Here is a 20,506-nt window from a genome sequence, read left to right as displayed (position 1 = left end):
AAGGAATTAAGAAGGGAAGAGCCCATGGGGTCCCTTTTTCATCCTTGGGCTCTTTCACACACACCTTTCTTTATCTCCCCAATAAACTAGTTCTAAGCTCTTAAGAGCCATAAGGATTACAGCTCTGACACTAACAACAGATGGGTAACTAAGGAAGACTGTGGATTTTTGACTGGAATGTGTATTTTTGTCCAGAATCAGTAACAAATGTGTTGAACAATGATGGCTCTGCCATTTGTATGTTCTCCTTTTATCTCCTGACTGTATTTGGTCAGGTTACTACATCACGTATATCAAAAGTACCTTTAGACAATGTTACATCTGCCTTAATTTCATTCGCTTCTGCTGTGTGATCTGTATCACTTTCCAGCTAAGCTGTATTTTCCTTATAACTCAATTGGCAAAAACAAAAGGAGCCCAAGCCCTGCACACACACCTATGCAACTTGCACTTCTTGAAGGGCTATTTGAAAGAACTTTGCATTCATCTGAATGGAGGAAGGCAACAGCTTGGCTGGAGTCCAGATAGAGTAAAGCATGTGCGCTCTGTCCATGGCCAGTCCACCCAGTCAGGCTTTTTCAAAGTCTAAGCTTTGATTGCCAGTCAGAAATGAACATGCTACAGGCTGCTAGAGACCAATCAGTAGAGCATCGATTGGTTTACATGGGTTCACCTACTTATGTGTTCCCTGAAACCACAGTACCTATTCACTTTCCTGGACAGATTTGATCCACCTTAGGCATGCCCCAGTTTCAGATTGGGTGGCCTATCACATGTCACAGCTAATGATTCTTCTTAGCTTTACCAGCCTGTATCTATTTCTTCATCAGTGCTTCCATACAGAATCTCCCTTTCTCCAGTAATCCTCCTCTCTTCCTTATACTCCAAAACTAGCCTTTGAAGGGCCTTTACCGTTCCTAAAGCTCCTAAATAATTTCTCCCATTACAAGTTTCCTATTGAGCCTATTGCTGTGTGATCATCCTCTTCCCCCACCTGTTACAAAGACAGAAGTTTTCAGAGCCCACTGACACAGATTATTAGTTTCCCGGTAGCACAATCCAAGACCTTATCCCCCAGTCGACAATGGCCTCCCTGACATTCTCTGCAAGCACTGCTCTCTGCTGGTTCCTGGCACATTTCAGCCCCAGGAGAGACACCCAAAATCATCTCCTTCTTCCTAATATAATCCAGGAAGCCAGAATCCTGAGATTTTGCATCTCAGGCAAACCAAAGCTGATATTTGATGAGATCTGATGTTATTTTTTGCATATGTGTGTGTCTGCTGTTTATCTTGAGTTTTATTGCCCATATACTGTTTCTAAGGGCTGAAATTGCCCTTTGGAAAGGTCTTATATAAACACTACCAGGAATCTGGACTATTCATAGTCAACATTTATTTTACCAGCATGCAACTCAAGAGACTTCTATCTTGTTTCCAAAAGACTCCCAGAATCTTTTCTAGCTGCCAGCAACATTGAATAAATAAAATAATCAGGGTTGTGTAAAACTACTTGCATTTTTATGTTATTAGACACTGTAGGTTAAACCACTAAATCTTCACTCTGGTCACTCAAGGTAACTACTTCACATAACAGTAGAAGATGAACTTTTTTTAACAACAGTTTTAAGCTCTCTAGTGTTTGTAACATTCCTCTTCGAAACCTGAAACCATGAAGTCAAATCCAATTCTGATACAAGATGGTGAAATACCACCACTGCACCTGCTTTACACAAATTATGAGGCTGGTCTAGTATTTCCTTTCCATATTGATAACTGGGCCAGATTTTAGATCTAGTATAAGAGGGTGTAAATCCATTTAATCCATCTCAGTGTCATCTACCTCAGGTCCAGCACCAGCCTAATACTTTCAAATAGCAGAAACTTGAAATTCACTAGTTAACATCCTTTTCTCAAGTTATTCCAAAGCAAATTCAGTTTAGCCCTAGTTTTAAACAAGGACTTTGCCCACTATGGGCAAATAATGTTAGCAGCAGAGTCACTGGTGGGCAGAGCACTGATAGTTGTGGCGTGCTCTTTCAGGTATCTACTCTAGAAGAAGAGCTCTGGGTTTTAATAAAGCCCCAGCAGCGTGCCTCCCTCCTTCGTGCCCTGAGGCTTACCAGAGGTTGACCTTCAGTTCTGCTATTTGCAACAAGTGTTCAGTGCCACTAAGCTGAGGAAGACTTAAGACAGTCTTGCAACATTTCCAAACGTAGTCAGCTGCTCTGATCAACCTTGTCTCAGAGAAGTCTATGTAAGGTGTAGGTTAGCTTAAAGAACAGTAACAGTCCAATAAAGTTACACCAGTAGAATTTCAAGTGTCACATATGGAGGTTCTTCAGAGGTTTAGATGAGCCACAGTAGGCCTTTAAGTTCAATGAACTCTGCATTTGGTTAATTAATTGGCGCCTGAAGGTCCAATTTTCCTCTCATCTTTTACAGAACTATCATTTCACCAGTGTAATTTAAGTTGCTACCAATGTATAACATCATGTGAAAGACAGAATCATACCCTGGAATTCCAGAGCAATAAGCAGCACATCAGAGCAAAAGCTTCTTTATCTTGAGCCGATGAAAAAAAAAAAAAAAATATCTCATAATTCAAAAGGAAGCTCAACCACATGCACTGCAGACATTATTAGGACTGAAATTAGTCCCTCAGGTTAGCATAGTTCAGAGCTGGCAAGCACATGCCTGGCCCTGCCTGCTAACTCAAACCAAGCTGTCCTCTCAGCTCTTATGAACTTCCAGAGAGCATCTGGTGGAAGTTTCATTTAATGACAAGACCTCCTGCCCAGACCAAACAGGCTCCTTTCTTCAGTAATGCATGCTTGGTTGGGCTACATAAGAGCACCAGGTGGTGTTGAAGCTGTGAGGAAGAAGAAATATGACCTCAGACAACACTGTTACATCAGAAAAACTAAGTTTTCATCTTAACAGCTTTAACATCCAGTTAAGGCCAAGTTGACTCACTGAGTGCTCCTACTAAAGATTCTTGGTCCCACCCATGACTGTCAGTGAGATTATGCATGAGTACAGAGATCCACTTCATCAGGTGCCAACCCAGTTGACATATCTAAGAGACTCTGAAAGGTCAGGACTAACCATAGTTAAGTGTTTTAGAAAATGTGATGTCCACTGCTGAAGCTGAAAACGAATGTGTCACCTTTTGCCACTTCTATGGTCAAACAATCAAATCTGCTCATCCTAAAAAACACACATGAACAAAGCAGGCCCTTCCCAACCCCAGATGACAACCTTTGGTAAGCTAGAAAATGCATATGGCTGTACATAACTATGTGCCCACCAGCCCACTTCTTCCCAGAAATATTAGAGGAGCAGTTGGCAGGTGGCAAGCTCTCAAGAATAGGTGGGAAATCAGTGAAAATAAGAATGAAAGAGGCTCAACGTTAGAACAGCTGGCTCAGAGGTGTTGCTGGAGTTCCTTCCTGCAAGAAAGCTGGAGTAAGCATATGCAATAGTAACAAGACACCAAAGGAGCCTTAACATTCTGCACTACATCTCCCAAACAGTAATTTCCACCACATTTTTTTTCAAATACCTAGATTTGGAGAAGTGACAAACTCCAGATCCCACTAAAGGGATCTCTCTGCTCTGCTATGGACTTTAATTGCAAATAATCAACAAAAAAAAATAAGCATCTTCTATTTCCACTTCTATTAAACAGGACAACATAGTTTAGATGGCCATCTTTCTGTCAGAAAACATGACAAGGCACAAGGAACACCTTCTTTCACCAGTTTATACTATGGATACTGGAATCCCATGAAAGTTAAACAAATATCAATTTCTTCCCATGTAAACTGGAATTCACAGTATTTTTTTTTCTTTTTTTTAAAGCTTTACAGGACGCTTCTCAGATTTCCCGTTTCTAAAATGCCTCGAAGGGAAGTCCAGTCTAAAAATGAAACTACATTGTTACTTCCCCAACAAAAGTCAAATTTCAAAGTGGATATAACTCTTTTGCAACCATTATCATGACATCTACCCAAAAATTTGTTTTAAATTCATTTCAACTCAAAAGATTGGCATAATAATTGATTGGAGCTGGTTTATTTTAACTTTTAAGTTAATATGGCACACCTTACTTGTAAGGATAAGACAGCATGTGTGACCTCACTGCAGTCCATGTCAAGGCAAATAATGCATGTTCAAAACCTCATGTATGATCAAGTTGTTCTGCATATCTCTTTTAGCTTATTAGTAAGAAGGTGTAAAGAAAACTCGTGAATGGAAAAGGGCAGGTTTTCAATTAGGTGCTTAGACTGGGCCAAACAACTTCATGAGCTTCCTCCTCCTCTGCTGTTTCTTGCTCTTCTCAGATCACACTCAGTTCAAAGGAGGCTCGCCACTGTGGGTGCTGTGAACTCAGTGCTATGGGTATGGCAGGATGGAGGAATGAATGGCTTCCTTAGCACCAAGGGACTCTTAAGAGCTTACTTTCACTTCCCCAAAGCTTGCCAACTCCAGCTTACTGAGAGGGAGGTTATTTCGAATGGAGAGGGGCGCTATCCACCGGCACCCTTGCTGAAACAGATATTTCTTCCCCCAACACAAACTATATGAAGGAATGTTATTTTGAGCTCCTTTGAATTCAGGCAAGAGACACCCAGCAGTGCCATAGCTCTTTTCTGAAGTATATGCATGACATGAAAGTGAGATAGGTGTGGAGTGGACAAAGTACTTCCTTTATCGCTTGCAGACTGGTTTGTCAAAATCCAGCCTGAGATTATTTTTTTTTTTTGGGGGGGGGTGAAGCAGAGGTGAGGCAGAAGGTGTTTTTCCAAACCTGTGAATGCAACATTCAGCAACCAGGCTCAAAAATTCCTGCTGCTCCTGCAAAAAAAGGACAAACAAGCCCTTTTCATGTCAGCTATGTCCAGCTGGAAATGTCACAACTTTGTCACAAGGGAACAAAGCATGCCTGGTGTCTGTTCTTTCAAAAGGTCTCTTAATTCAAACAAAAGAAAAATAGTCACATCTGGAAGGGGTCGTAGGCAGGGGGCAGGAGTGGAGGAAGCAAAGTTCAGATGGTAAGTCATAGCAGTTGCTGTTTGTCTTATTATTGTACTGCCTGTTCTGGCACTTATCTGTCCAGTTAAAGCAAGCAAGCCAAGAGTTAAAACAGCAATTTTATTATTGATTGACCTCAGAAGGCCAGATGAGACACACCTCTTCGTTTCTGCTCTATTCATCATGCTGTAACACTCAGGCTGAAGTGAAAAGACCCCTTGTGACCAGTCTGGCAGTAGCTCCTCTTCCCCCCTCTCCAACTTTTTTTAATAAAGAGAAAAAACTGTTGTTGTTGGAGTCCAGGCTTCCTTTAGAAGACCACAACCTGCTCTATCAAAGGATGTAAATATTGAAATTCTGCCCTTTCCAATGGGTTAATTTGACCATCTGTTTCTGCAGAGATTAAAACCTTCTAGTGGCCACAGAGTTGGGAGGCTGCATCAGAACTGAGTCACAGGAAGATCAAAAATTAAATGTCTATATCAGTTTAAAGGAGAAGAGAATAAACTTGAGAGTAGGACTTCAGTGGCTAGGCATGAAAGACCAACAGTAAGCTTGCATTACACTCCTAAACTAAGTTTCTCCCTCCTTCAGAATTCAGTGCTTCTGAAGATCAAAAGCCTCTCTTAGGCTGCCACCTAGCTAGTTAATTTCTTGTATTGTTTTAGGAGCTATTTTAGAAAGTTCTTTTGCTCCAGCCCTTATTGCACTGACTCCTCCCTTTTGAGCTGGTATTTTGTCAGGAGCTTCAAGAGGGATAAAAACTTGCTGCCAAGTCCCCTTCTTCTCCACAATGTGTTTTATAACCCAGCGTGTAGTTTAGTCTATCTAAACACTGTACTAGTACACTGCCATCAGTTTCCATGGAGATGATTAACTCCTCCAGAGCCAGAAAGCTCTAGTGTGTTTTTTGCCCTTTCAGCACATGAAGAATATGACAGCATTTACTAAACTCAGCCTGCAGAAACATCACATTTTCCAGACAGTTCCAGCAAATTTAAGGATTTACTTTTGCTTCAACCTGTCACACAGAGCTGTGGTCTTAACCAAACTTGCATTAATCTGCTAGAATGAGTTGCTCTTCTCCTTTGCATTGCCGTGATATCTGAAGGCATGGCAGCCCCGCTGACATCAACTTTTTGAACTACTATGTCTCATAGCAAAGCCAAGGCATGAGATATAATGAATAGTCCAGAAGAGAGAAAGTAGAGATGAAGAAGACAACTTTGAACTCTGTCAGAAATCAGAGCAGAACACAGAAAAACTTTTTGCCCTGAAGTTTAAGAGCACTGTTACATGAAATTTCTTAGTTCACCATGCTTCTAGTCACTTAGGCATCTAGCAAAAATACACTGTGTGTGTTTATCACAAAAAATTATTTAATACCATTTTACGAAGTTGAATTAAACTGAAAACTACCCTTAATCCAGTATAACATGACAGAATCAGAGCAAGAAAGTAGACCTCCTCCCAAAATGCAGCTAATGAAGGCCACATGCTGTCATCAGCTCTAACTGTGGAAAAACGGTTTCCCAGTCTCGCTTTCACAAAAAGGACACTCTCCCTGGCAACTGCCACTTCGGTGGCACACTTGATCCAAAATATGAAAACGGCAAAAAACTTTGAATACTGCAGTTTCCTGGAATAATTCCCCATTATAAAACTATTTTATAAATATTTTCCAGTCTATCGTCACTGAAGCAAACTGCAACCTTCCCAGCGCTTATAACATGTAATGTTATTTTTTGGCATTCAAGAGCAGATACACTATATGAACTAGACACGAATAAACAGGCATAACTGCAGCTTCTGTAGAAGAGTTAAAGGCAAGAGAGAGCTTTTTTGCTAGTAAGCTTGGCTAACTTGGGAGAGCCACTTGCAGGGTTCATAGCAATGGGTGGGTGCTCTGCTGCAGTAAGAATTATTTTCTATTTGACTTCCATAGCAGCTGCCAGGAGGATTTCTTTGCAGACTCCACTTGGAATCAGTACCATGTGGGTACCAGCAGTGCAAAGTCCCCCAACCCCTTTTACACTGTGCTACTAAGACAACCTACGGAGGTGCAAGAGGACTTCACTCATGCAGTCCACTCAAGACTGCTTAAGTGACAGCCTGTAATTACTGTATGGGGACACGTGTCCAGCATTAACTCAAACGACACCACTAGTTGATTTCATGTACTTTGCCACAGGATGCTTACCAAGCGGCAGCCGTACTTGGTTAACCAGCCTTGGCTACAAACAAACCAAAGAACTTGAGACCAGAGTCTCGATTACCTCCTCCTCTGAGACTGTGGGTGTTCCCATTGTCCCCTATCTAAAGTTAGTGTAGTGAAGACCCCTGGTGATGCTAAAAGCCATAGCAGAGAACATCAGCCAAGATCCTATACAAGTGCTTCAACCTTCCAAAAAACATGCACATTTGCACACTTCCTAAGCTGCAAAGATCACAGAGTAGCATGCGGAAAGCATGGGGACACTTGTTACCTGCTTCTCCAGCCCATCCTAAAGTTACCAGCATGGCACCACAAGCCTATGTGCGCCGCACCTCCCAACCTCAACCACCACGGGTCGTTCCCTGGCTTGAGAGAACTTGTCCTAACCCTGCCTCATGGTATTTGTCAACAGGTTGTAGAGGAAATTTTGGCTGCCCACACCTCCAATTGTGTTTTTGTCTTGCTGTAGGAAACAAGCCACTCTTACTGATTTATTTCTTGGAGAGGCTGCCATGGGACGGCCTGCTGCCGCAGCACGCCTCGCTCCCCACTGCCCCTCAGGAGGGGCAGGCTGGTGCCCACCACCGCGCACCTCTCCTCTGACTAACCCAGGCACATGCGGCAGCTACAGGGCCACAACCTGCGGCCTCGGAGGGTCAGGGCACCCCTCACCGGGTTAAGCCAGCCCACCTCTGTGTTCACCGGGCGACTCGTAGGACGAAGGCTTCCTTGTGGTGCCACCGAGCGCTGCCCGCACCCCCTCTGGACCCGCTGTGACCCTCTATAGACACACGGGCTTCGCGGCAGCGGGGCAGGTGCCACCACCCCGCGGCTGGAGCCGCCGCTGCCCCTCAGGGGCCCTCCCAGCCCCGGCGGGGCCGCCTCACCCCGGGCGGCTGCCGCCTGCCCGCGGCACTTACCGATGTCGGAGTTGCAGAAAGCGTCCTGCGGGTGTATGGGGACGCAAGTGCAAGCCTCCACCACCAAGTCCCGCAGGCTCCAGCTGCAGAGGAACACGACGAGGAAGCTCAGCCACGCCGTCATGTTGCTCCCGAGGTGCCTCCCCACTTCTGCGGAGCAGGAGGGCAGACGCTGTTTTGTCCGCCTGACTTTATTCTCGCTTCCTAACCGCCCGTGCGCCGCGACTGCCTGCCTGCCTCCTTGCACTACCCCTCTCTCTTTTTCTCTCTCGCTGGCCTCGGTAACGCAGCCTTCGCTCGGCGAGATGGTGCAAGCCTGAAGGCACGGCAGGTCCGCGGCTCGCAGCGGCAGGAGGTGAGGTGCAGCGCGGCGCCGACCGGTGCACAGCTGCGCTGCGCTGCGCCGCGGCGGGCCGGTGCGCGGAGTTATAGCCTCGATCGCGCCCTCTCCGGCTCCGGGGGCGCCGCCGCCCCCGGCCAATGGCAGCCCCGCATTACCTCATCGGCGGGAGAGGCCAGCGGGCCGGGGCGGGGCCGCCGCTTCAGCGCCTTATACGGAGTGGTGCGGGGAGCGCCGCGCGCGGGCGGCGGCCGGACGGACGGCGGCGCAGGTAGCCGCCAGCCCTGAGGAGAAGGCCGAGAGCCCAGCGTACCTCCCCTCCCGCCGCCGGAGGGGGGCTGCAACTCTTAACAACAGCTCTTAACAACAACTCTTAAAAACTAGTTGCATCTCCGAGGTATCGGGCGGGTAACCGTCCCGCGGCCGTCAGTGCCCTGAGGGGTCTGGCCCCGAGGAGCACCCTGCCACCCCAGCCAGGACCTGCCTCCCCTCGGCCGCCCCGCTCCGCACCTCGGGGAGCGAGAAGGGCCCGGGAAAACGAGCGGGGCTTCTTGTTGGTTTGGAGAGCTGGGGCCCATCCCCTCGGAACCATCTCGGCCGCCTGCAGGCTGATTTTAAACTGGAGGAGGTGAAATAGTGTTCTAAAGGGCTTTCAGAAAGGGATCAGAAAACACGGGAGGAGTGCAGTGTGTTGCTTCTTTTCCTCTTTCAATAGGCAGTGAAAAGAGGATGGAGGAAAAGGGCAAGACCTAGATGAACTGTAAACCAGGATTTTGTCCTGCGGTTTTTAATCCTGCTCAAATACTCCTTCTCCTGTCACCCTGCCACCATCACCCATCACTTCCCCTTCCCAGGGCTTTCAGTCAGAAAGAGGTCATAAACTGCTAAATCCATGCTGGAAAAAGCAGTGTCATATCTACCCAGCCACTCCCAACATTTAATCTCAAAGTATATTTTAGCAGAGCAGCTTTAGTGGAATTTATAGAAAAGTCCTGTTTGTTTTGTTTTCCCTTATCCCCTTTTGGAGCTGTCAATTTCTATCAGCTGTAGAAATGTAAATATTACAGAAGAGCTGGGGCCGTAAGGAAGGAGATTGCCAGCTGCAAAATACAGACGGCCGCCTTATCCTGCAAAGGCGACTGAGGAGTGATTAATCACAGTATCAAACCAGTGTATATAATGTCAGAGTTCTTTCCACAGGGTTTACAAGACTTAAGCATGTCTAGTTATAAATTACGCTGGTATTAAAGGCCAGGGACCAGCTGTCCTAAATTTCTAAATAGTCAGCTAAGTCTTTAGATTTACAATTCTGTTCCATCTGGGTGAAGCACAGCCTGCCTACACCTTTTCTTTAATCATACCGTACATACAAAATTAAAACCTCCAGTCTTATGGAAACACAGGCTTTTATTTGGAGCATCCAAATACAAAAGCTTCAAGATGGGTGTTGCTAGTAGAGATCAAGGTTACAATGCTAATAGTGGGAAACGCAGGTTCCTGCCCTTGCTGTGACACAGACAACCTGTGTGACAGCTTCGCCTCACTGTGCTTCAAATCCCAGTCTGTGTAATGGGGATTAATAGTGATGGGAGCTTCTCAGGAATGTGTATTAGTGAACACACTGAAAAAATCAGATGGTGTTGAGATGCTAACGGGCCACATAAGTACGTATGAGGCAGAGTATTAAACAGGACATTTAATTTAGACACGTCAGTGTCTGGATTGTTGGGCTCCAAATTGCAATATGAGAAACCCTATGCAAAAAACTCCTTAGGTACTTGGATTTTCTGCTAAAGGTGCTACAGATGAAGTTGAATCTGTCAGATTGGACTGTCGTTTTAGTCTCACTGGGTGTCAACAAAGAACAACTCCATCAACCTCAGCAGAGTAACACGGAAGAAAAATGAGGTGTGTCTGGCACTTTCATTTTTTCTTTGTTGTTGTAAAAAGTTTGGTATCACCAACATCATGATACACCTGGTCTATCAACATCTCAGATGTGTATCTGGGAGAAGTAGAGCTATTCCATAACCTGACACTGGTGTAAGTTAGAGAGTGTTTGGCCCACACACAACTAGATCATAATCACAGCTCCAGCACCACCTCCCTTCGCTCTGGCCAAGTAACTCGTCTGAGTATGTTTCTTCATTTCTATAATAACACCTGTCCTGCATGTTCTGAGGGTTAACAAGCTGAATGCTTTGTAATAACCTTTAAAGATGTTGAGTGCTGTGTAAATGCTGACTGTCTATAATGCACAGATGCAAGACACACTCAGAGGAGACTGAAAAACAAATCCTTCAGTCATCCTCTCAGTTTCTGAAATGGGAGAGGAAGGGAGCTAGAAATCACTGACCTTACACAGGGCCTTCCAAGGCATGGAAGTAGTTCATTTACAGTGAGACTGACCAACCCTGTTCAAGTAACACCAAGTTTGTGCTGATTACAGGAACTAGTTCACTTTTCAGATATAACTCAGAGAAGTAAGCTGCCATTACTTTCCAGGATGAAAAGGAGTGCCGCAGCTTGATCCACAGTGGCAGGACACATCTGTTTGGAAGGCATGGTGTGCAAGCTGTCTGTGTGGCAAGGCTTACCACTATCTTCTATACCACAGTTTGAGAGGTGATCCAAATTTTTTAATGTGTGTATTAGCATTGCCTGGAGTGGTAGTACCTGTGTTCGTTCAGTTAGAGCTTAGCTGATTCACCTGCTTTTTTGACACACAGATATTCTTTTTAAAGGAGATGAACTTCTCTATAGTAGCAGGGATGCAGGTTTTTCAACCAGGACTGGATACTGTACAGTAATAACTATTTGTTTGCCACTTACAGGGTACATTTCATATACAGAAACCAGAGTGCTTTATTTGTGTAAATTAAAGGTAAATAATACTTGGGAAAGCTCATTCTGGCCAGCGGCCTGCTAGGAGGCCTTGGTTAAATCATTTAACCTGCCTATGCATTCATTTTATCATCTTTAAGTAGAGATATTGTATATTATCTATTACATATTTGATGTTAGCCTCTCTTCTTTGAGACCTACCAGTAAAGTGCGTTCTAGAAGAGTCAGGGAGGGTTCTGAGTGTTTTATTTTTTTTATATAAGAAAGTTTTTGTAATAGTGTCAAAGTAACAAAGAATGTCAATAAAGGAACTGAAAGGAGAACTCTAGCTGAATCCCCACTCTATGCCCTGTCTGCGTGGGAGAAACTGCAAAGGGAAAAAAATAAAATAAAATCCAGCATTCATCTCCTTTGCCTAGATAAAACTTTAAGCCTTATATGGCCATAAAAATGTAGCAGAGAAAGAATGAGAAAATAAAGACCTTGATCTTTGTGTGAGAAAATTAGAGTTCACATTTGGTTAATGTCACCAAATAAAGAAATCTATGTTACTCTAGTCTTCCACCAAGAACACACTGTTGAACACAATTAAGGATCTCTCTGCTTTACCGGGCAGCCACACACTTCATGCTGTGATCTTGTCGGATCCCACAAGCTAAGCATGACTGGTCTGGGTCAATAGTTGGTGTGAAAATTCCTAGGGAAAGCCATCTCCTGCAGGTGTTGTTGACTGAGCAAAGTGGCCTTCTTCCCTCCGTCCTGCATGAATGTGTAGAGACAGTGCTAGGGGGCACTGCGCTGCAAGAGATGGTTGCATTTTTTGTGGATGAGGCTAGGCTCCTAGCAATATCTGAAGAACAGACTCTTTGGAAAAGGAAAAATGTTAAGCTGGGTGTCTTAGTTAAATTTCAGGAGGAAGAGCTACCTTCTGCTTCCATAGATAGTCACTGCAGTTTACATCAGAAGGATATGAGCAGTATCATTTTCCTTCCACAAGTCCTGCTTGTGGCTGGAAGGGACCATCCTGGAGCTAGCTGCAAAGCCTAAGATAAAAGCACTTTGGGATATACCTTCAAGAGGCATAAGGTGTTGCGGTACATAAACTAAATGTATATTCACTTCACTTTTGATCGCATTCCATTGTGAGGGATGCTGGCTGCTTCAGAACTGACAGAAACATCTGAATCTAAGTAGTACAGAAGGGCTTCATCAAACTACAGGAACTGCAGAGAGAGAGGGGGGAAAGAATGGAAGGAAGAAAGGAGGGGAAGGAGGGGAAAAGAAAGAAAGAGTGAAATGGAGAGAGAAAGAAATACCCCCCACTACCACCAGAAAAAAAAAAAAAAAAAAAAAAAAAGAACACTCCAGCCCATCGCCAGACCTCAGCTGGCTTAAACTGAGTGTGGCATGAATAAAGTCAGAAGACTTCAGCCTGCAGTTCAAACAGTCCTGCCACCTCCTTAACAATATATTAATTCTAAAAGCTTCTGAAGTATGGACATATTTCCATTTTAACTTTTCTACAGTAACTTGACTTGATTCATGAGCGTGGAGTCCTGCCATTAACATTCTAAATTGCTCAGCTGCCAAGTTGCTCAAAAGCCTCTTCTTGTGCTAAAAACTTTTCTTGAAGTTGATGATCTTCATATCTTCTACACCAGCTCAGCATCACACCCTTTATAGGAGATATCTTTGGGGTTTTTTTCTTTTATGCAGCCGGTGGGAAAGGATAGGTGTTTTCAGAGTCATCTGATGTCCTTTTTTACAGCACACTCACACTATCTCATAGGGCAGTACAAAGTGGTCATGTATCACATTAGCAAAAGATTCTCATATTTCCTGATAATCTGTTTCTTTTTCAGACACTGTCCTTTGAGAAGACTGTTATGTTTAAAACGCTTGTATTTGCTATGATTTGTAAGTATGAAAAAGGTTGAAAAAACTCCCTATTAATTCCTCCATTGTATCAGTGAACTTCATTTGCTACTTAAAATGAGGACTCTTTCTTCACAAATGTCTTTAATTCTATAAATACATATGAAAAAAAAATCATTTGATCTTTTTCTCTGAGGTTGCAAAGGAATTATGTCACCTTCCTGTCTGCGAGCCAGACATAGGTAGCACGTATCCCATTCCCAAGCTTTTAATTAAAGGTGCACCATTAAACCTTCACCAACTTTAACGGTTCTATACTGTGTTCAGTCCTCAAGGATCCTTTATAGATTGTGCTTACTGAAAGCGCCTAGCCTGGGAGCGGATCAGAGGCACCATGTGTCACCAGCAGTATTACATTATAAAGGGTTGTAGAATATGAAATCACCCTCTTGGTAGTGCAGGGATCCTCCAATCAGGTTGTGATGTAGCATCAGCTGCAGAAGGGCAACCAGGAAATATCTTTTAACAGCCTTATCAAGCTAAAAATGTTTCCTGCACATGACTGTGCTCTTTGGCTCCAATCCAGCAAAACACTAAGGCAACTTTACACATACAAGATGCTTTCGTGAAGTCAACAGCACCATTTACATGCACAAAGTTAAATATAAGCTTAAGTGCATTTCTGGATCAGGGCCAAAGTGCTCAGTACCACGCAGGGTTCAAGCCAGGAGGCTCCCATTCCAGGGGGTGGACACGACATAATTTGCTTGGCTCTACCTGTCTGTACCTCATTCCAAGCAATTAATTCTCTCTCATTTTTGTTTATAATAAGTTTTTCCATTTCTCTTGCTTTGTTTTCACACTGCTGTAGCCATTTCCAAATCAAAGTTTTGTCTTTCTTTTTTAAACCCTTCTAAACTTCATCAATAGCTTTAAGTGACTGAACAAAGAGATTTCAAATAGATTAAGTGCTTCAAATGGTAATAAGAGCTGGTGTTCCCAGAGCTTTGGAGGCTGCACTAAGCAGAGAAGAGAGTGAGAGGGTCTAAAAATCACTTTTCTGTTGTTCCTTTGTGTGAACTGGTTTCTGGCTTATGCAATGCACAGTAATTAAAATGATTGGAATGCCTCACATTTTTAAGAGAGCTTAAAGGCAGCTCTGTGGCATTGTGGCCAGCAGAGTTCATGAACAGATTCATGGCTGCAGTCGAGGTTTGACATTTCTATCAGCGAAGACAATCTCTGTAGAGGCCTTGGAGGGGAATTTGAGGAAGAAAGGGTAGACACGGAAAAGCGGTAACATCTGCTCCCTGCATCAGCTCCATGAGCAGCTATGGGGCAAGCCTTCCTTTCAGTGGGATGAGACCCTAAAGATTGGTGTGGTCATCAGAGATCTCATTGCTTTCTTTCACTGTAGCCTTAATGTCCTGCCCAAATTCAAGTGTGGGACAGCACTTACATGTTATGTATCTCTCACTGTAATATCAGTTACTCATAGTGCCTCCTCCGAGGTACTGTATGGGAAATGTCTCTTTCTGTGAAAGAAGGTTTGCATTTGAGTACTGGCCTCTGCAGTTGCTGGGTGTATTTGTGGGGATCCAAACAGCTCCCTGATGTTTAGCAGACAGAGACCTTGGCAGACTGGCAAGCCTCTCTGCTCACAGCAAGTTGCTCTCCCTGTGATGAGGTTTACTCTGCTCGGCAATGGTAAGGGAGCATCTTGCTGCTTTTTAGTCCTCCTGGCACTGTTTAGAATTTCATTTTTCTGTTTTCCATTTTTGTCATTGAAGGTGGCTGGCCACTGCATCCTTGGTCTTCTCTTAAGAGTTGGTCTGGCTTCTCACAGTGATGAATGGCCACAGAGGAGCAGGAGAGCTGAATACAGCCTCTCTTGGGAGGGGAGCTGACTGGCCTGAAGATATGACCCTTCTGGCATGCTGAGCAACCAGACCCTTCTCCCCTCATCTCTCTGCCTCTCACAAGCCTTCTGAGTACATGGACTGAACCTAATTCCCCCTCTTCCAGCATAATCTTTCTCCCCTTCTCTTATACATCAGAGGGCACTGTCAGCATACAGTGCTCTCCACAACCCTGTGTGAGTGTAGGGAAGTAGAGGAAGATCCCAGGCAGGAGACAACACTCCTGTATCTCTTAGACCACCCTGAAGCTAGCAGAGATGCAGTCCTTCCGTATGCGGCAGGCCAGCCAGTCCCTAGGATGTGCCACTGGTTTTAAAGCATGTTGGGATCCTCTGAAATCACCATACTCGTGAAAAGCTGGAAGAGCAGCACCAGGGGGCTAGCATTACTCTTTTTTTGTTACATTAATGAGCCTGGAGACAGTGTCAGGCTGTCAGGTCTGAAGGAAGGGTCTTTTTACCTGCAGAACAGGTGCAGCTGCAGGAAAAGTTTCTGCCTCTTGCCCCTCCCTGCACAACCTGCAAAAAATTCCTGCAAGAATAAACCCGTCGCTTCATCCCCATAGTCCAGGTGTTACTGGTTTCTCACATGAAATGGCAAATAAAGGTGTTAGTTACAAGAACAGTCTCTAAGGATGAGGATACTGTCTCAGCAGGGAATGAACTCAGCTATTCCTGTCATGCATGTTGGCACATGGGTGTCAAAAGTGAAAAGCAGTTCCTCTGTGTGGAGATCCCAGCAGAGGTTGTTGTCTTGGCATAGGATTTTTTTAAAATCCAAACTGACTTTTGCAAAGATTTGGTCCTGTGTTCCCAGATCAATGCTGTATTCTAAACAGTAGCTGACTGCTTACGTACGGCAGGGCCTTCCTGCACAGACCCACGGTCCCAGCCAGTAGAAGCTGGGGGATTTCTGATGTGAGATTTTAAGGACAGATCTCTTTCTTCTCTGGAGCAAAAGGCAGTGCTTTGGTTTCCTCACTCTTTTGGAATTTTTCTCCATAAATCTTGGCATACAGTGTGAGACAAAAGATGAAGAGATGGTAGATCTGCAGCCTGAAGTGAAGACTCTTTCATTTGTTTATTGTCTTGCTCTTCCTGAGTGAAGAGCAATACATTCCTCAAAGGACCTTTTCAGGTCAGCAGGGTGAGTTCCACACCTAATGTATTAATGTCAGGAGTGAAAGGATCAGTGTTTGGTTTAGCACAGATGTGCGAAAATAGTATTTCTCCACTGAAGACAGAGGTGAGAATCTACAGCCCTTCTTCCCTTTCCTTTAATCTGACAGCCTCTATCACTTATTTGTGCCTTTCTGTGAGCTTCTGAGGGGTGTTTTCAGTGGGGGACACAGAATCATGGAAAGACATCACAGTGTAATTACAGAACTTTTCTGTTCATTTAGCGAAGTAGCTCTGTTTCCAATTGATTGCGAGTATAATGGCTATTGTGCAGCAAGAGTTAATCTGTAACCAGATACAGCACGGCTGAAGGTGAAGCCAAGAAAGAGGAACAGAGCAAACTTCCTGTTTTTCTTTTACATTGAATTAAAGTATATTTACCAGGGACTGTAGAGCTAGGCTTATGATCACACACTTTATTAGCAGAAGCTTAACAGAACGGTGTTCTATACTGAGAAAATTAAACTTCTTTTGATTTTAACTTGGTTTGTAGCAAGAGCAACATAGTAGCTCACAGCGGGGGTGCTCTTCTGGAGGGGAGGTGCACAGTGTGGGTTAATGTACTTGCACCCCAGTGGTACTACCCAGAAAGAAGGACTTCCAGTGCATAGCAGAGGCAGCAATGTGGACTACTCAGAGTCAGCAGGAACTAGGAAGATGTCAAATGTATGTACAGATTATGTACCAGGAGTTGAACAATGAAGGTGCCAAAGCTTGAACATGTGCCCTGAGCAAGAAAACACCTCTCTGTAGCTCTGCTCTTGGTAACAGTGCTACAGAATCTCACACAGAATGTTGGCCCGGAGTTCAGTGTTAGCTGAAGTGCCCTGCTGCGAGAGTCTGGACTGATCCCGTGCAGTGGCTTATTGAAAGTGCTGAAAGGCTGGAGAAGTACTGAACTCTTTTAGTGGTAGCAGGTGTCCAACAGTAGCTTGGTACAACACATTCTCCTCTCCCTCTCCCTCTCCCTCTCCCTCTCCCTTTCCCCTCCCTTCCCCTATGGCTAACAGTTGGCTGAGGGGCTGCTCCACAGCATAGCTCCCATTCCTGCCATCTCCCAAAATGCAGCAGTAATTTTAAGCAATACTTAAAGCTAACTGCAAGAGATTGAGGTCTCACCACACAAGCCAGGGAGGCAAGAGGGCTCTCCCTGAACACCTAGCTGAGGTCAGTGAAGAAAGTGCTCTCAGTGTAAAAGTTCTGCAATGCATGGGAGCGATCTATAGTTTTAATCACGGGATAATTAATAGAAAACAATGAACAAAGAATCTGAGCAACAGCAGTTTCTACTAAAAGAGAAATGGCTCTCCAACAGACTTTCCCCAGCACCCAGCAGTGAGAAAGACAGTGGATAGACAAACATTTTATGAATTTTCATTTAAGCGATGTCTTCATGCTCTGTAGATTACAACTGAGCATTTTAAAATCTTGCTTCCTCTTCTCTCGGTTCAAGTTCAGCAGAACCCCCACAACCCCCATGAGTGGAAAGGGAAGGGAGGGATGGAGGTCTTCTCAATTCAGGCAAATCCTTAGTACGGCTAGAATAGAACGCATCAATCTGGTCTCCATTATATCACAGAATAGCTATGGATATACCTTCCAAAGGCATTGCAATTCTCTCTCCCACTATTCAGATTAAATGATCTATTGATGAAGAAAAACTTCTCCTGCTGATACTTAAATAAAGTCACTTTTGTTTTAAGGAATTTATTGTGCCAAAGAGGCAGGATCATCAGGAAGAGCACAGCCTGCCTCATGGAAGGAGAAGGAGCAGGCTAGGAAGGGAATTTTTCCTTCATTTGAAATTGGTTTCCTCATCCAGAATAAACCTTCACCTCTGAACATCATATATAATGGCAGCTTAGCCTGGAGGGGCTAGTATAGCATTAGCTGTGCATGACTGTAAGCAAATAGCACCACAGAGAGCTGGCTGGAGGAAGCAAAGACTTATTCCCAATGAATGCGAAAGCATTTCCTTCTCCTCCTTGCAGAGACAGAATCTATCTCCTTAACTTAGACAATGCCTCCAACTCCCCTAAGGTATTTCCACACATATCAATACAATTACTTTAATCAATCTTTTTTTTTTTTTTCTTTTTTTTTCCCTGAAACTCTAATCTGAAGGACAGGCAGACATAGCCATGCAGTTTTATTTTGAGAAAAGGCTTTTGGGAATAGGAAGGAGAAAAGAGGAAAAGCTGGTGCTGCAAAGCAACCCTTATTCCACCAGGCGTTTCTGGGAATGAGGAGGAAGGGCAGTTTGTAAAGCCCTGCCTATGATTGTATGTAAAGGATAGTTCTCAAAGGACTCCCTTAATCAGATTCTGTAGAAGATAAGTTGTCTCTCTGTAATTCACTCCATGTCTTATTCTAAGGCCATATGCTCTGGTCACGTGAATATTTACAGTCTCAGATTTACTGGCCTCAGAGAATCTAAAAGAATTATGCACGAAATCGTTTCCATGATAACTGAGGCCTCACACAGCCGTGCTTTCTAAAGACTGTTTCTAACTCGATATATGGCTCCTCTAGGGCTTTGTAAGTCCTTCTGGGGAAGAGGAGAGAAAAAGGGGGAGCCGCTGATCATTGCCATATGTAAGCAGCGTCCCTGTCTGCACGTGGGTGTGACATCCATGTTGTCACAGAGGCTGAGCTCTGCACAGCCCCCCTGTTTCCTGTTTCCAAGTCAGCATCTTGCTGCTGGAGCAGGAATCCCATGTCACTCCGTATTGCAGTTACAAAAGAGGAAAATGATGGCCAGTGGAGGGGGAAGGGGTGGGGGAAATCCTCTTAAATAGCCATGTAGGATGTCTGGGCAGGGATGTGAGCCAGGAGAGGCAGTAGGATAAGTGGGAGTTGAGCAAACAACCATTTTCTTTCTTTGACTAGTGTTCCTCAGAGACCTCAGCGCTCCAGTTCTCAGAGCTAATTTTAGCTATTTGTGGTCAGCCCGTTCCTAATGTCCCTTTCCTATCTCTCATACACAGTGAACCTTGGGATACTATCTGTGGGCTGACAGATGATGTGAAAACCTCTCATCTGCAGGTCAAATATAAAAAATGAAGTTGCATCAGGAAACTGGAAGCACGATTTGCTTTTTTCCAAATAAGGGAGATGTATTCATATTAGAAGTTCTTAGCATACCAAGTTTATGGCTTGGGTTTTTAAGTATATGAAGGGAATGACTTATTCTTGAAAATGTTACGGTAACCACCAAAGATGTTATCATCCCATGGACACTGCCTTTCCTCTGCAGACTATCACTGACATGCTTTCATTATGCATTGGCACTGTTCTTCTGTAGGAAAACCAAAACCACATTGTCCCAAACATTGTACAGCTATATAACAGGCAGAGTGAGTCCCTGACAAAGGGCATACAGTACATGTTAGAGAGGGTTCAAAACACAGTGGCAATAAAGCTGTGATGCCAGAGGTGAAGGAGCTTGTAGCATGTGGCATTTATACTGCAAATACCATGTTCATGGAAGCCTGAGTCTTACCTGCTTTACATCCCTCTGATGGTTTGATGTCGGTGCTTTATCTTCCACAAAACTTCCTATATAGTCTGTGATGACTCTGATATCCAGAGGCATCACAGGGTACAAAATGAAGGTAAAAGGTTTAGGACGACTCCTCCTATTTCAACCAAATTTTCCCAGAAACACGAGCAACAGGTGGCACTTTTTCCTCCCCTAAATTTCTTATGGATTCCCTCTCCTAATCTCCCTTATTTCCACATACAAATCAGGAGAGGATGCTCTAGAGACATGAGCAAAGTGTATGCTCAGACTGATATGTGTGTCGTACTGGGGACAGTAAAAGGGCCTATCCCCTTAAGGGATCTGGAAGAGATGCGGGCTCTGCTAAGTCCAGAGCCTGGGAATCAGATCAGCAACCTTATTTTCAGTTGATAGATTTAAGAAGGCTTTAAGTCAGGTGAGGAATCCTGGGAAGCTGTTTAGAAGGAGAAAAAGGTACTTATTGTGTCCCTCGAGAACAGGAAAGCACTATTCCTTGAGCTGACAGAAGCCAGATTTATGTTATTAATCGGGCAGACAGCCCTGGTTTTGTATTAGACTGGAAATAACAGACTGAGGAGGGTATCTTGGACAAGACTGCCTGTAGCACTCTTTCCTGGCTGCCAGGAAGCAGTCAGTCTGCATATGAAGCAGATCTC

At 44.3% G+C, this 20,506-nt stretch overlaps 2 protein-coding genes across 3 annotated transcripts in view; one reads left to right on the top strand and one right to left on the bottom strand.

Annotated features, from left to right (window-relative positions):
• The window catches only part of TIMP3 (TIMP metallopeptidase inhibitor 3), a 39,942-nt gene extending 31,347 nt beyond the window's left edge, over positions 1-8,595 (bottom strand). Inside the window, exon 1 of the mRNA XM_080393321.1 lies at positions 8,172-8,595. Coding sequence (XP_080249447.1) covers positions 8,172-8,295 — 124 coding nt within the window. The 5' untranslated portion in view covers positions 8,296-8,595. The remainder of the gene's footprint in view (positions 1-8,171) is intronic.
• SYN3 (synapsin III) overlaps positions 1-20,506 on the top strand; it is a 216,224-nt gene that overhangs the window by 111,387 nt on the left and 84,331 nt on the right. The gene's annotated exons all lie outside the window — the stretch shown is intronic.

Source organism: Falco punctatus (assembly GCF_963210335.1).
Source record: "Falco punctatus genome assembly, chromosome: 6".
NCBI classification, from domain to species: domain Eukaryota; kingdom Metazoa; phylum Chordata; class Aves; order Falconiformes; family Falconidae; genus Falco; species Falco punctatus.
The sequence above is the reverse complement of the archived record's forward strand: the minus strand, read 5'-3'. Positions and strand labels throughout refer to the sequence as shown.